Source organism: Zonotrichia leucophrys, chromosome Z, assembly GCF_028769735.1.
Source record: "Zonotrichia leucophrys gambelii isolate GWCS_2022_RI chromosome Z, RI_Zleu_2.0, whole genome shotgun sequence".
NCBI lineage: Eukaryota > Metazoa > Chordata > Aves > Passeriformes > Passerellidae > Zonotrichia > Zonotrichia leucophrys.
Window position 1 is genome coordinate 24,262,539 of NC_088200.1, and position 16,018 is coordinate 24,278,556.

The 16,018-nt window shown below is 40.9% G+C and overlaps 1 protein-coding gene across 2 annotated transcripts in view; it reads left to right on the plus strand.

Moving 5' to 3' along the window:
• Positions 1 to 16,018, plus strand: part of APBA1 (amyloid beta precursor protein binding family A member 1) — an 88,201-nt gene that overhangs the window by 68,268 nt on the left and 3,915 nt on the right. The window contains exons 6-12 of one of the 2 annotated variants that reach the window (XM_064736742.1): positions 386 to 418; positions 1,563 to 1,649; positions 2,217 to 2,402; positions 5,767 to 5,946; positions 6,728 to 6,940; positions 14,394 to 14,513; positions 15,169 to 15,309. In XM_064736742.1, coding sequence (XP_064592812.1) covers positions 386 to 418; positions 1,563 to 1,649; positions 2,217 to 2,402; positions 5,767 to 5,946; positions 6,728 to 6,940; positions 14,394 to 14,513; positions 15,169 to 15,309 — 960 coding nt within the window. The remainder of the gene's footprint in view (positions 1 to 385; positions 419 to 1,562; positions 1,650 to 2,216; positions 2,403 to 5,766; positions 5,947 to 6,727; positions 6,941 to 14,393; positions 14,514 to 15,168; positions 15,310 to 16,018) is intronic. The other variant, XM_064736743.1, reaches the window with a different exon arrangement.

Here is a 16,018-nt window from a genome sequence, read left to right on the forward strand (position 1 = left end):
GTGATGGTTTACACTGCTGTGAGGGGAAGATCTCTTCTGTTTCTTAAACCATCCTCCCCTCACCAAGCCTCAAAAACAGTTACACTCAAAATAACCTTGTTTGTTGCAAGTAACATTTTAAGTGAAAAAAAAAATCCTTTTGTGTTCGTTTTGACTCTTTCAGTGCTGTTTCTTTTAATTTCTGAAGTTAATTGTGATAAACATGAAATTTTACAATTTTTTAAGCTAAAAAAACAACAAGGAAGGTAATTTAAGCAGGGACTAATTTAGACCAGCTAGTAGTCTGTGAGCCCTGACATTAGTTTGTAGATTCCTGCTTGACTTGGAGTCTCTGCAAGTTCTTCTCTAACTGTTCTCCTGTCTCTGTTTGTTCCATGCTAAGCAGATGGCCCAGAAATTAGCCAAAAGCAGGAAGAAGGTGCAGTACAAACTCCATCAGCTTGATGTTATGCTTGTTCTTTTGTTTTCTGGGAGGGTTTTTCCCTTTCTTTTTATTTTGTGGTTTTATTTTCTGCATCCAGCAAGGTTTTTTCAGATTTGTTTCTGAGCCACCATGACATATCTGGGAAATCAGTTGCCTGATTGGCCATTTTTTGTTGCTTCTCATTAGCCATTTCATGTTAGAAATAGAAGAAAGATTGGATCTATCAAATGGTTACAGGCAGTACCCAAAATACATATTAAAGAATCAGGACTGACATGGTAAAGGTTTAAACATTGTAAAATTGTGGATTAAAATGGAGTGTGGGGGTTTTTTTGTTTGTTTTGGGGTTTTTTACCTTTTTTTTAGACTTTTTAATTTTAATTTAATCTTTATGTTGGAGTGCTTTGTTTGACTCACAGAGATGTCAAATTGCTGGATGCAAAAAAAAAAGTTTATGTCTATACATACAGTAATATACTGAGATTGACTCATCTTTGTAATAAGTTTTGTTTGTGGAGCTTTCAACTACTTTTTAACAAGTGTAATTTAAAAATATTACAAATGTTTGCTTTCTATTAACAAAATATTACTTCTTAAGTGGGTTACTGCTTGAAAAGTATCTTGTCTGACTGTGAAGGTCTTCTTGCCAGAACTGCATTATGAATAGCTCAAACAGTACCTCCTGTGGTACAGGTTTTTCCATTGGTCTTAGCAGCCACTGCTAGCCCAAACAGAAATTCCTCAGGCAGGAGATACTATTAGGCCTTTCTATGGCTTGTATGAAAACCTTATTTCAAGTGGGATTCATAGTGTGCAGAAAATGGTAAAATCATATTACTTTTCAAGAAATCTTTATAGTTCATGTTGCAGTCACGTATAATTTTTCTGAATCAGGAAAAATAGCAGGCAAGCTTTTGTGCGGATGACTTTTTTTTCAAACAATACCCAATTCACTTTCACATATATGATATAGTTTCCACATCTTTGTGTTTATCTTTTGCTTCTGCAGTCTAATACTCTATCCTGCATTGCTGTTCTGGTGACTGTGTCTTAGTGTACCCCTGTACGTGAACTAACATCATTATTAGTAAGTATGTTACCTAATGTGTTTGTTTGACTCTAATCCATTTATTTGCAGGCTCCAGAAGGTGAATCTCAACCTATGACTGAAGTGGACCTCTTCATTTCTACACAGAGAATAAAAGTACTGAATGCAGACACACAGGTATAGACATAGACACCTTTGTTAGTATTGTTGGAAAAGACTACTGGAATAGACTTTCACGTACATGTTAAAATTTGTCTTTAAAATGTGCTGGATCTTATATTCCCCTCTAGGCAGAAATCCATGGTCAAGTGCCATGTCATACAAGCAATTATTCAGTGTGTCTGACTATAGAAATAATTAGAATTTGTGGGTAAGATAATTGCAGTCAGCTTATGTCTTCTAAGCCATGCTGCATCAAGTATTGATTGTACCCAGAGTAGCCCAAAATATTTAGCTGCAGTAATTTGCTTATAGTCCTGTACACATGCATGCTCAGCATGTGTAGGTTCTGCAGTTCATGTCTTGATGTACTTTTCCACAGAAAAAAAACCCTGTAAAACTTTCTCTTTGTTTTATTTTTGGAAAGTAAAGCTCTTGGTTTCTGTTCTATTTCCCTTAATGCATGACAGATGTTACAGATTTCACCTAGCAGGGATCTTATAGCTATGTGTGTTTTGATGATACTAGATGTCCATTAAGAACCTAGTTGAAGCAGCTGCTTATGTTGGTTTTCTTATTCCCCAGGAAACCATGATGGATCATCCCCTGCGGACCATTTCTTACATTGCTGATATAGGAAATATAGTTGTTTTGATGGCTCGTAGGCGAATGCCACGCTCTAACTCCCAGGATAATGTGGAAGCATCTCACCCCTCTCAAGATGGAAAGAGGCAGTACAAAATGATTTGTCATGTCTTTGAGTCTGAGGATGTAAGCAATTACATTGTCTTGTAGTTTTCTAGGAGTAGAAAAGTAAGTAATTTTGATAGGCCCAAAGCCCATTGTGAGTGGTCCTGTTTGCTTTTTGACTGGACCCAGTATTTCATCTAAGCAGAGGAACTTGCCTGCCATCTGTATGTTTGGCATGACATGTCACAGGAAGTTGGCGTTTGTACCACCAAACGCTTACTTTTTTAAAGTTTCTTTAGTGCCTTCCAGTAACAGTGATAGCAGGGTCCAGTTGCTGCAGTTACAAATACCATCTCAAATTTTGCATAGGAGAGGGAAAGTCTATCAGAGACGCTTATTTTCATAGGGAAATTCTAATCCCAAGTCTTGCATTGAGGATCAATCACTGATGCATACAAGAAAGGTGATTTTTTATTTTACAAGTGGTTTATGTAGGGGCTGTAGTTACTGTCATCATATGAAAAAGCCAGCAAAGAAAGTTTGTGATTTCAGCAATCCCAAAATATGTTGAATAGAGACATAAATTACTAAATTTTAATCTACGGCACAGTTAAGGTACTTTACACAGGATTAAGTTACTTTACACAGGTCTTGATCTCCTGTCTTCACAATCAGTGTTTATAACTTGCCGATTTTATGTACTTTTTAAAAGTAACTTTCAGTAACTGAAAAGTAAAATCAAACTTACTAGATTGAAGTGATTAGATATGCAGTTTTTAGGATCATAGTCAAGTTAGCCCTAGTAATCTGGGAAACTAACATACTGAAGAGAAGTAAGTAAGAATACCAGTATCTTCCATGCCTTCCACACTACAGTGAACAGCGAGGACTTCGAGATGGGAAGGTTTTCTTGAATAAGGAGCTGATTTCATGTAATAATTTAAAGTAATCTGCTCTAAACCTCTGTCTGAATATATTATCTGAATATATTATTGCGCATGAATGTGTATCATGACCCACTGCTGAAGTTAAAAAATAAGGATGAGCACTGGTGAAAGTAATCCTGGACCAAAATTGACAGCGTATAAAAATTCTGGATTATTTCCACAAAATAACATGTTTTGTCAAACCGTTTTGTAAAGCCTTTTAAGAATCTGGTGTGAAATACAGTAACCAATGTATTTTTTGCTTAATAACATTTGACATGCTGCCCACTTTGAGGCTGCTGTTCCTGTGTTTCTAGTCACAAGTTTGGACACTGCGTGCTCTTTTACCGGCCAGTTGAAAAAGCAGAAATCAAACTGTCAGGTGCCAGAGTCTTGGGCTCATTTTCCTTTACTATGGGGTGGTCTGACCCTTTGCATGATCCATGCTTTCCAGATCCATTTCCTAGGCTGCTGTTAATACTTTTGGCTAGCTAAATTTGAGCTTTCCAGTCTATGGTTTGTTTAGATCAGCCGGTATTTGTATTGTGTGTGATCTTCTCTGTGCCTGTAAATCCAGCTGGCTTGTAAAATGCTTGTAGATCCAATAAAAGTATTGCTCATTGATGGGGAAAATATGCTGAAAGACTACAAATTATATCAACTCTCCTTAGTCATGGTATGTAGCTTACAGGTAACTTGCCAAATTTATCTCAAATTCTGAAGTGACTAACAGTCAGAATGGAAGGACTGTAGGAGCAACAAAATGGGAGCTTCAAAGATTTTGTACCTCCAGTGAAGTCCTGTGGCCTGTTTATATTATAAAACCTGTCTTTTCTTCTTCTGGGATGCGGGGTACTTGGCAGAATCTACACAGTAAGTGAAACAGAAGCTGTAAGCCTGTGAGTGGGTGTTGGCCAGAACATGTCTCTGCTTGGATGAGTCTTTGTCTAAAGAGGACAGCACCAGATTTTCAGCTATTTAGAGGTGTACCTTTAAATGAGTTGAACCTTAGTGATGTGTCCAAATGCTGGGTGTCTAAGCGGGAGCTGATCTCTTTCTGGGAGTGCAGATGCGTGTGTATGAATGTAAAGTCTGCACTCTTCACTTACATTACTGAGTTATGGAGGTGCAGTTTTCCCATTTTCTTGCTGTCCTTGCTGTCAAAATTAGGTTGATCTTAGCTTTGGTAATATACTACTGGTCTACATATTGGTCTTTTCAGCACCAGCAATCATGCTGTTCTCATCAGCAGATTTAGTGCTAGTTTGAGCTAAGATACAACATTTTTATTTCTGTGTTGGGAACCTTTCCTTTATTAGGGACCAAACTGGACTTTAAAAATGGCCATCAGACTGTATAAAAATATACCTGAACAGCATTCATTCGTTACCAGTACTCTGCCAGGCCTCCACTGTCAACTGTGGAGCTCTGTTTCTCTTCCCTGTCTTTGCCATAGACAGCCCTGTGTTTCAGTGCACACCACAGCCACCTCCTGTGCCCCACACAGTGCTCACTGGGTGAATCTCTCCACCTGTACACAGCAGTACTCTGCACCATGCTGTGCTTTGCTCTCCTGCCATTTATTTGCCTGACCATGATTGCTGTGTCGAAGGTGGCATCCCTCTGGTCTTGCTTGGCACAGAGCTTTCCCAACGTCTGCCTGCTGCCCAGTTTCAGGCCCACAGCTGCAGGAATCAAACAGCTCATGGTGGGAGCAGTGCAGTGTAGTGAGAGGTCCATTTGGAGGCTTTGGGTGCAGACAAGACTCTGGGAAGCTGCAGGTGCAAGAGGGTGCTCACAAAGGACAGAATGAGTAGGAAGGAGGCAGAGAACTCCCAGGATCGTGTGAGTTGGAAGGAGGGAAATAAGTGTAGGGAATAGGGGCTGAAGGTACTAGCAGGATGAAGAAGGAGATGCATATGACCATTTGCAGTTACTTTAGGGCTTGATCTGGTCTCTAGTTGCTGCCTTTTTCCTTTTTTGTCTTGAGACTGAGATAGAAGTAGTCACTATCAATGTTGTAAAGGATGGTAGCAAAAGCTGGAAATACCCTTTTAAATGTGGTTGTGTGTTTCCTAGTAGACATTTTCTTTTTCATTGCTTGCTTGTCAGAGAATGACATTGCTTCTGCTGGAAGGGAGTGCCATCTGGGAGCAGCATGTGTGGGAGGAATGATAGGTGCAACCCACAGCCACTGCAGTGGCTCTACCTTTACACTTACATTAACAGTTCTTACCTGTGAAATGATGTCTTTCTTTCTCATATTTGTAATTTATAATTGCTTACTGAGCTAGATTCATGGCAGAGCTGAATGTGTTGAGATTTTGTGGGTCTTTAAAATTAATTTGTAAGGCACAAATATTTTTTAGACTGGATTGTAGTAACTTGTAGGTTCATCAACTTGATGATCCATTTTACAGTGTGATTGTAACAGAAACTGTCAGTGGACATGAGCATCAGAATGTTTCACTTTTTTCTTTTCTTTTCTTTTCTTTTCCCTTTTCTGGGAACTGCTACAGGCACAGCTGATTGCACAGTCCATAGGTCAAGCATTTAGTGTGGCCTACCAAGAATTTTTGAGGGCAAATGGAATCAACCCAGAAGACCTTAGCCAGAAGGAATATAGCGACTTGCTTAATACCCAGGACATGTACAATGATGATCTGATTCACTTCTCCAAATCTGAAAATTGCAAAGATGTATGTATCTTTTTTTTTTTCCCCCGCAAATATTCAGCTGCTGTTTATCAGTTGCAGGCCTGTGTTGGCACAAACTAAAAAACCATTTATACTTCCTATAAATTATCTCAGTTAGTCTAGAATATCCTCCCTAATAGACCACCCTGTCATCAGTTCTGTTTCAAATGCAAACAGTGAACCCCAAATTTATCTGCAGTCAACTGATTTACCATCTGTTTCTGTTCTTTTTACCAAACGATTTTCAGACATGTTTGAATGCGAACTTAAAGCAGATTAATACAATAAAAAAATACAGTGGAACAACATAAAATTTATAGAAACAGCAGTGTTTATGAACATGATTGCTTCCAGGTTTTAAATAACTGTGTGTGCCAGAAGGCTTTGCAGCTGGCTTGATAAAAATGAACCAGTGTGCAAATGGAACACACAGGTAATGTCTTTCCAATGCAAAGTTGTAAAGTCTTGCTATCTCTTCTTATTTAGCTTTGTCCACCAAGCCCATGGCACCAGGGTTTCCCTCACTGGAATTCATCTTTTCATAAACAGAAATTACTTTTGAGGGGTGTTCAGCACTAAGTCTGTATTGTGTGTCATTTAATGTTTGAATGCAAATGAAAGGTAGTAAAACATGTACCCTATCTTGTTTTGCCTTTGAATTAGGAAGGCAAGTTGCAAATGAAAAGGGGTATATTTGTTAGGTTTGTGAATGTTTGGATGGGGATGATATTAGTTCCATGGGTGTAAAAGAAACTTTTTTTAAACACTTTTTCTTACTATACAGGTTTACATCGAAAAGCAAAAGGGAGAAATTCTAGGTGTGGTGATTGTGGAGTCTGGCTGGGGATCCATTTTGCCTACAGTTATCATAGCCAACATGATGCATGGAGGACCGGCGGAGAAGTCTGGGAAGCTGAACATAGGGGACCAGATCATGTCAATCAATGGAACCAGCTTGGTTGGTTTACCGCTCTCAACATGTCAGAGCATTATAAAGGTAGGGAAAATGTTTCTGGAAGCTACATTTTAAAGAGACATAATTGAAAAGCAGAAAGTATAAAACTGAAGTAAATTCTTGCCAAATGTTTGCATAGCACTTTGCATTTCATGATCTGAAAAAATAGTGTGAATTATGCCACATCAATTTTCTGTCTGGGACCAATGAAAGTGTTGTAATCTAACATCATTGATGAGGTCCCCTCTCAGTTGTCTCTTCTCGATGCTGAGCAGGGCCAACTCCCTCAGCCTTTCACAGAACTGTGGTAATTTTAGATTGGAAATGACCTCTAAGATCATTGTGTCCTACGGTAAACCTTTTCCTCCTAAACTGAAGTGCTCCAATCCCCTAATGATAGCCCTCAACAGGACTTGCCTGCTCCAGGAGCTCCATGTCCCTGTTGTGCTGAGGAGGCCACAACTGGACACACCACTCCAGAGGAGCCTCAGCAGGGCCGAGCAGAGGGGCAGGATCACCTCCCTCGAGTTGCAGTGCTCTTCCTGAAGCACCCCAGGACACCATTGGCCTTGCTGGCCACACAGACACACTGCTGGCTTGTGGACAACTTGTGCTGGGGCCTGAGATTATTCCTCCCCAGGTGCATCTGCTCTTGTTTAATTTCAGAATGTTCCTTTCTGCACACCCCTCCTGCTTGTCAAGGTCCTTCTGAAGGGTTGCACAGCCCTTGGGTATCGGCCACTCCTCCTAGCTTTTGTGTCATCAGTGAGCTTTCCCAGTGGGCACTCCATCTCTGATGATAGGTTAAATAGGATTGGGCCCAGTATTGAAGCTTGGGAGACGCTGCTAGATACAGGCATCCAAATAGACCTGTGCCACTGATCCCAACCCTCTGAACTGTAATTCAGCCACTTCTCAATCCACCTCACCACCCACTTCCTGAGCTTGGCTATGAGGTTATCTTGAGAGGCAGCATCAAAGTCTTGATCAAGTCCAGTGCCATTCCAGACTGCTGTGCTTTTTACTTGTGTACCAGGGCTCTGTGCACAGCTTCACAAGGGAATATTTTGTGCAGAAGGAAGATATTATCAGGTACACAATATATTGAAATTTTATATCACAAATGGAGGCACAGGTGCCTAATATTGTCATAAGCCTTACTAGCTGTCAAATACTTCTTAGTATTTGGATGAAGTAGAGTAAATTCTTTTTTGTTTGTTTGTTTTTACCTATTTTTAAAGCTTTTAAACTTTGACTTAAAGACATACCCTCTTGTGGCATCTTTGCCCAAGTTATTTCAAAGTGCTTCGCTTATTTGGTTCTTTTCTTCACTTGCATAAATGGGGCATTCTAATTGGAAGAGCTTTCTTCTAGTCAGAAAAGTATGTGACGGTGAGAAGCTTGCAGGTCATCTGGAATTGAACAGTGCCTAGGGCAGCTGTAGCATACAAAAGAATAAGTATTTCAATATCAGTGTTTAAAGAGCAGGAAAGATGCATCACTAGAGAATGTTTGAGGCACTCTCAAGTTAATGAGTTATTTATTAGTTATTTGTTGAAATTAGTTATTTGTTGAAATGGTCCTGCCTAGCTCTGCAGATCATCACGTACAGACACATAATGTAATGCTAGTGGTACATTATACCAGCATTCTTCCCTGACTTTTAGCAATGTGCCTGTTGGACTTATTCATTTAGGCAACCTTTTGGTAACAAGTTGTATCATGCAAATTTCTCTTTCACTTTGTATTTTTTTTAATTGAAAAATAAATTTCCATTTACAAGATAAATTTGCCATGTTAAAAAAAAGTACAAACTATTTTTTTTTCCTTCATGGATTATCTCTTAATACTTGAACTGAGATGTTTGTTATAAAGACTTTGCATTCAGGCTTCCCAAAATGTTAATGCTGAGTTCTGATGAGTAATAGATGCATAGGTCACCAAACCAGAAATTTTAGATTCAGTGAGTAGAAATGACAGCATGTGTGACAAACTGAAAATATGGCAAAAACAGTCTTAAATCTGTAAAGAAAGGAAGAAAATAATTGTATTAAATATCTTTGTGCCAGCATCATCAAAGCAAAACACCCTGCAAATTTAGGCTCCTTGTAATTGCTTCCTATCCCACATAATTTTTATTTCTAAATCTATGATAAGTTATACTTCCCTTATTCAGATGGAGATTTTATTGTGCTCATCAGTATTTTGTCAATACAGAACCAACCAGCTTTGCTGTTTCCAGCTTCTGCAGGCCTTTCTCTTCTTCCCTGATACTGCAGTTTCCACAGGAACTGCAAGCCTTATTTTGTCTTTCTAAAGAGATGATAATCTGTATGTTTGCAGATCTTCATAACCACACATCTGGAGTTATTCATATAGCACTTTTGAAAACAAATATGTATATGAATGATCTAAATGCAGATCATTAAATGTGGTGGAAATATGCCAAATTTCAGATTTTCTTAGCATGCTGGAAGGATTCCTATGAAAAGATGATAATATTATGTGGATAAACATATGTCACAAGCACTTCAAACAAGATAATTCAGTATTATGGATGTAATCTCTGCTCCTAATTTGCCATAAACCAATTGCAAACTGATGGAGCTTAGAAGAAGCTTTCCATGTGTAGTGGCCTATAACCCTAATAGGATTGTGCTACTTCTACCTTTTTCAAAAGCATCTGGTACTGGCTACTATCAGAAATATACTCAGGAACTAGATAAACAAAGAAGGGTGGTGAAAAGACAATTTTTTTTGTTTCTGATCAGTTTATGTTACCAGTCTGTATACTTCTGAAGATCACCCACTTCTGAAATACATACACTTGCTGTAAAATTAAAAGGATTTTTCATTAGGGACGACATTATTTTTTTTGCCCCAGGGAATACATATAAGTAACTTGCACATTCAGCAGGGAAGTAAGGGCATGACAGTATCAAATCTATTCTGTGCATGTACCCTGAATGAATTCAGATGACTGAAGTTACACACTTAAATTCCTCATAGAAATGGGCATCCCCAGTACTCTGCATGACTCTCACCTCTCAGGATTAGAATGCTGAGTCAAAAGCCACTTAACATTGTGCCCACAGTGTAGTTCAAGTTGAGAAGTCCCTCTTCTCTGCAGTACGTGGTGTTGTGAAGATCTGCCTATACAAAGTGAATGGCCCTTGAGCTTACGAGGTGCACTGCTAATTCCTCACTGGAGTAGAGGAGCCCATAGTCATGGAGGAGGGGGAGCTCAGATCTTCTTTCTCCTGAGTGTGGAGTACATGCAGCTCCCACAGCCACGAGCTTTGTCATTTTGTGGTCAGACACCCATTCATTGTCTTGCAGCAACTTTCAAGAATGAGCCAAGCTGAGCTCAGCACTGTTTACACCCAATGTTGATTAAATCCAGTTTAAGGTACTGACAAGAAAACAGACTTCAAGGTAGTTCATCATGCCAGGATGCCAGTTTAGTTACTTAAGTCACTGCTGAATCTGGAGCTCAGCTCAACAGAATCAGCAGTAGTAAACTCTATGTAAAGACTACAGTATATTACCCTAGCTACAGTGGAAACTACTTTCCAGAATTAATCATTTGAAGTCAGTGTCTGACACCTTGATTGCAGTGGGACCCAGATTTCTACTGTATGTATGAAAGGAATTTAGAAGCAGATACTGGAATTGGCAGGTGTTTAATTAAGCAAGCTGAAAGTTGCTGTATTTTTTAGGAAGCATTTAGTTCTTTATGTGAAATTTTTATAAATGGATTTATGGCTTATATTTTGTGTGTATTAATAATTTCAAAAATCTCTCTTAATAATCTCCAAGAGGTCTGAGTTGAAGTTGTACAAAGGGTCAAGCTGGTATTTATTTGTGGTTTATTACATTGTTGTTTTCACTGAGGCATATGAACACAATCTCGAGTCTGGCAGTCACTCCTGTAGCTGGGCTAGACCAACATTTTGGTTAAAAATAGAGCAGGCTTCTTAATGCTGTGCCCATTAGGATTTGAATAACTCAACGACTGGATGCTCCACAGCCTCTCTGGGTAATACGTGTTTTACCACTCTGACAGTAAAAACAAATTTTTCTCATTCCGTTTTTTTCTAGTAGCAAGGAGTTAATGGTGAATGTGATATAACTCAGCTGGAAGGAAGAGTACTTTGAATGTATCGACCTCTGTCTTGGGGTAGATGATGAGTGAGTAGATAATCTAAAGGTTAGGATAAAAGGGCAGACTGGTAAGGGTGACACTTGTGGGTGTATGCTACAGGATGATGGATGAGGCCTTCTACAGGACAGCTCACATCAGCCTTGAAGTCACAGGCCCCGCTTCTTGTGGGGGACTTTAACTACCCTGACATCTTCAGGAGAAGCTACACAGCAAAGCACAAACAATCCAGGATGTTCCTGGAGAGCACTGGTGACATCTTCCTGTCACAGATGGTGGAGGATCCCACAAGAAATGGGTGTGCTGCATGACCTCACCCAACAAACAGGAAAGGGCTTGTTGGAGGTGTGAAGATTGGGGCCAACCTGTGAGCAAGTAAGACTGTAACCATGGGCTTCAGGAGAGCTTTTTTTAGCCTCTGTAGGGATGTTGACAGAATCCCATGGGAAGAGGAATGCAGGGGAGGTTGATATTGAAGGATCACTTCTTCCAAGCTCAAGAACTACGCATCCCAATGTGCAAGAAGTCAGACAAGGGGTCAAGAGACCTGCATGTGTAAAGGAAGAACTCTTGTCATTACTTAAGCATAAGCAGGGAAATACACAAGAGATGGAAGTAGGGTCAGGCCTCTTGGAATTAATATAGAGAGGTTGTCAGACTAAAAAGAGCTGAGACAAGGAAGACCAAGGCCCATTTGGAATTAAATCTGACTGAGGATGTCAAGGAAAACAAGATGGGCTTTTTCAAATACATCAGCAAAAGGAAAACAAAGGATAATGTGGACCTGTTACTGTAGGAAGGGGACACTGGTGACAGAGGACACAGACAAAGCAGAGTTACTGAACAGTGCCTTTGGACTGGTGTTTGCTGTCAAGACCAGCTCTCAGGAATCTCTGACCCAGGAAATCAGGGTAAAGAAATGTTGGAAGGAATATTTTCCCTTGGTCAAAGAGAATTGAGTTACTTAAGGCAAACACCTAGGCAAACAAAATCTGCACATCCATGGGCCCTGATGTGATGCATCCATGAGTGTCACAGACATGTTTAATGAAAAATCCTTTCCTTAGGATTTTTTCTCCTGAGCAGCTGAGAGGCCTCAGGAACAAAATGTAAACAAAAATTATCTGCTGCTGTGGAGTGCAACAGGTTCATCTTTGAGTTGGTTGTTTCTAATTAATGGCCAAGTCACGGTCCAGCTGTCTCGGACTGTCTGGTCAGTCACAAGATTTTATTTTCATTCCATTCTTTTCTATTCTGGGCAAGCCTTCTGATGAAACCCTTTCTTCTATTCTTTTAGTTTACTTTAATATAATATGTATATATATATTAAAATAATAAGTCAAGCCTTCTGAAACATGGAGTCAGATCCTCATCTCTTCCCTCTTCCTGGGATCCCTGTGAACACCACCAACCATGAGTGCTGAGGGAGCTAGCAATCACATAGTAAGGGTCTTGGCTGTCATCTTTGAAAGTTCATGGCAATCTGTAGATTTGTCTGAGGAATGGAGGAAAGCAAATGTCACCTAGTCTTCAAAAAGGGCAAGAAAGAGAACCAGAGAACTACTGTCCAGTCAGCCTCCCTTTATCCCTGGGAAAGTGATGGGACACCTTGTTCTGGAGGCCATCTGTATCCACATGGCTGACAATAAGGTGATCAGCAGTAGTCAGCCTGGATTCACTAGAGGTAAATCATGCCTCATTAAATTAATTGTCTTCTACAGAAAAACAGCTTCCTGAATGGATGAGGGGAGAGCACTGGATGTTCAACTTCTGCAAGGTTTTCGACACTGTCTCTCTCAATATCCTAGTAGACAAACACAGGGAATATGGACTGGGTTAGTGGGTAGTAAGGTGAATAGAGAATTGGCTGAATGGCAGATCCCAGAGGGTCATAATCGGTGACACACAGTGGAGGTCTCTAGGTAGCAGTGTCTCTCAGGGTTCAATACTGGTGCAGTTTTTTTTAAGTTATTCATCAGTGTCTTCAATGAAGGGACAGATGCCTCCTCCGCAAGTTTGTTGGTTGAGCTGGGAGGAATGGCTGACACCCAAGTGCTGTGCAGCCCTTCAGAGGGTCCTCAACAGGCAGGAGAGATGGGCAGAGAGGAACCTCCTTACATTCAGCAAGGGCAAATGCAGGATCCTGCGCCTGGGGAGAAAGCACTCCATGCACCAGCACAGGCTGGGGCTGACCTGCTGCAGAGCTGCTCTGTGGAAAGGGACCTGGGGATCCCAGCGGACAAGTTGTCCACAAGCCAGCAGTGTGTCTGTGTGGCCAGCAAGGCCAATGGTGTCCTGGGGTGCTTCAGGAAGAGCACTGCCAGCAGCTCGTGGGAGGTGATCCTGCCCCTCTGCTCAGCCCTGCTGAGGCTCCTCTGGAGTGCTGTGTCCAGTTGTGGCCTCCTCAGCACAACAAGGACATGGAGCTCCGGGAATGGACCCAGGGGAGGGGTACAAAGATGGTTAAGGGACCAAAGCATCTCTCTTATGAGGAAAGGCTGAGGGAGCTGGGCCTGCTCAGCCTCAAGAAGAGAGAACTGAGATGGGTCCTCATCAGTGTGAGTATCTGCAGAGAGGATGCCAAGGGGATGGAGCCAGGCTCTTCTTGGTGGAGCTGAGCAGTAGGACAGGGGGCAAGGGGCAGAAACTCATGCGCAGAAAATTCCATGAGAACATAAAGGAATAACTTGTGTAGGTGAACATGCACTGGAACAGATTGCCCAGGGAGGGTATGGAGTCTTCCTCAGTGGAGATATTCAGGAACCATCTGGACAGAATCCTGTGCCATGTGCTCTGGGATGGCCCAGCTTGAACTGGAAGGTTGGATCAGATGGACCCACAGTGGTCCCTTCCAACCTTACCCATTCTGTGATTCTGTGAATAATAGAAACATTGAGCACTGCTTATACGAGGACGATATAAGGGAGACTTACTGTTTGCTTGACAGAAATTAGTATATTTCATTAAGGAAGCAACTGTTTGGTAACTAACTTAGTTACTTATTTAAAAGTCATTGGTAATTTGGTGAGCTGCATGAGCTGATTTAATATCCTTTTATGTATGATTTCTATTATCAAATGAAGAAACTGCCAACAGAAATCTAGTTTTCCTAACACAACTGTGCCAGATTTTTGGCAAGAAAAATTTGATGTTTTATCTCTTATCTCATTAAATATTCTGTTGCTTGTGTCTGGCATTCAGTGATCAGATTCTGGTACAATGCATACAAAGATCTGTTTATTCAAGGCTGCTCCCATGTCAGCATTCTAACAAGGTTTTTTTTTGTACTGCTCATGTTACATATTTAACTCTCAGTTTGGTATTTTTTTCCAGGGTTTGAAAAACCAGGCCCGGGTTAAACTGAACATAGTTAGATGTCCTCCAGTAACCACAGTCTTGATCAGAAGACCAGACCTCAGATATCAGCTGGGCTTCAGTGTGCAGAATGGGATCGTAAGTAGCTTCCACTGTTTCTGATCAAGCTTTAACACACATGTAACTTGCTCTCCATTTGTGGTTAAGTTTCAGTGTGAGAAGAGGGAAGCTGCTGTTTTCTCCCTTACATCAAGCAGGATTTTGCATTTGTCAAGTCTGAGATGTAAAAGTTGTGTTAATAAGAGGTTTTGTCTTGGACTCCACTTACTTCACAAATTTACAGTCAGAGGAATAAAAAAGTTGTTTCAGCTTAAAAAACCAAAAATGTGTGGAAGAGTCTGCTTTCAGCATGCATCATATGTGTCTTTAGCCAAGCCATTGCATGATCTCAATAGGAAAAGCCTGTTCTTGATCCTCTTTGTTGTAAGGGATCTGCCTAATGAACATTATTAAATTGAGGTCCTTCATACACTCAAATTTCCAAACCAAAAGACATGTAATGTACAACACAAACAGCTTTTTGTGACAGTTTATTCTGCTCTTGGAAGAGAATATCCATTAGCTACTTGTCACTAACAAATTTTGCTTTGGAGTCAGTGATAGATTGCATCTTAGAATTTGCTGTTGCAAGTCTGCACTTAAATGTTGTTTCATATATTGCAGGCAAAAAACGGGTAGTCAGAAGTCTCTATTCCTTGTCCAGCCCATGATAAATTTGTGGTCTCCCTTGCAGATCTGTAGCCTTATGAGAGGAGGCATTGCAGAGCGAGGAGGTGTGCGTGTTGGCCATCGGATCATTGAAATCAATGGGCAGAGCGTTGTAGCAACACCCCATGAGAAAATTGTTCACATCCTCTCAAATGCTGTTGGTGAGGTAAGAACCAGCAACGTGTCTAGACAGTATAGTAGAGTTCATTGCTGTTACAAGTAACTACCAGTGGAAATCAGTAATGAGCAGTGTCCTTCAAGGGACTGTACTGGGACCAGCATTCTATCTGTCATGTCTTCATCAGTGACCTGGACAGTGGGAATGAGGTGCACTCTCAGCAAGTTTGAAGTTGACATCATGATCAGTGGTGCTTAAGGAAAGGGATGCCATTAGAGGGACCTGAACAGTCTAGAAGAGTGGCCCATGTAACCTTTGTGAAGTTCAGCAAGGCCAAGTGCAAGGTCCTGCCTCTGGGTCTGGGCCATCTCCTACATCAATAGAAAGTGGGCCTAAAGGGATTGGGAACAGCCCTGAAGAGAGGAACTTGGTGGAAGGAAAGTTGGACATGAGCCAGGAATGAACACTTGAAACCCAAAAAGCGAACTGGATCCTGGGCTGCATCAAAAGCAGTGTGGCCAACAGGGAGGTGATTTTCACTTCTGTATTCTGCTCTTGTGAGACCCCACCTGGAGTCTTGTGTGCAGGACTTCAGCATAACAATGAAGGCCCCCCCTTCTGGGGCCTTCAGCATAAACAAATGAACCTGCTTGAGCAGATACAGATGCAGGCCATGAAAAGGGTCAGAGGGCTAGAGCACCTCCCCTGTGAGAAAAGGCTGAGAGGGGTTTCGTTGTTCAGCCTGGAGAAGAGAATG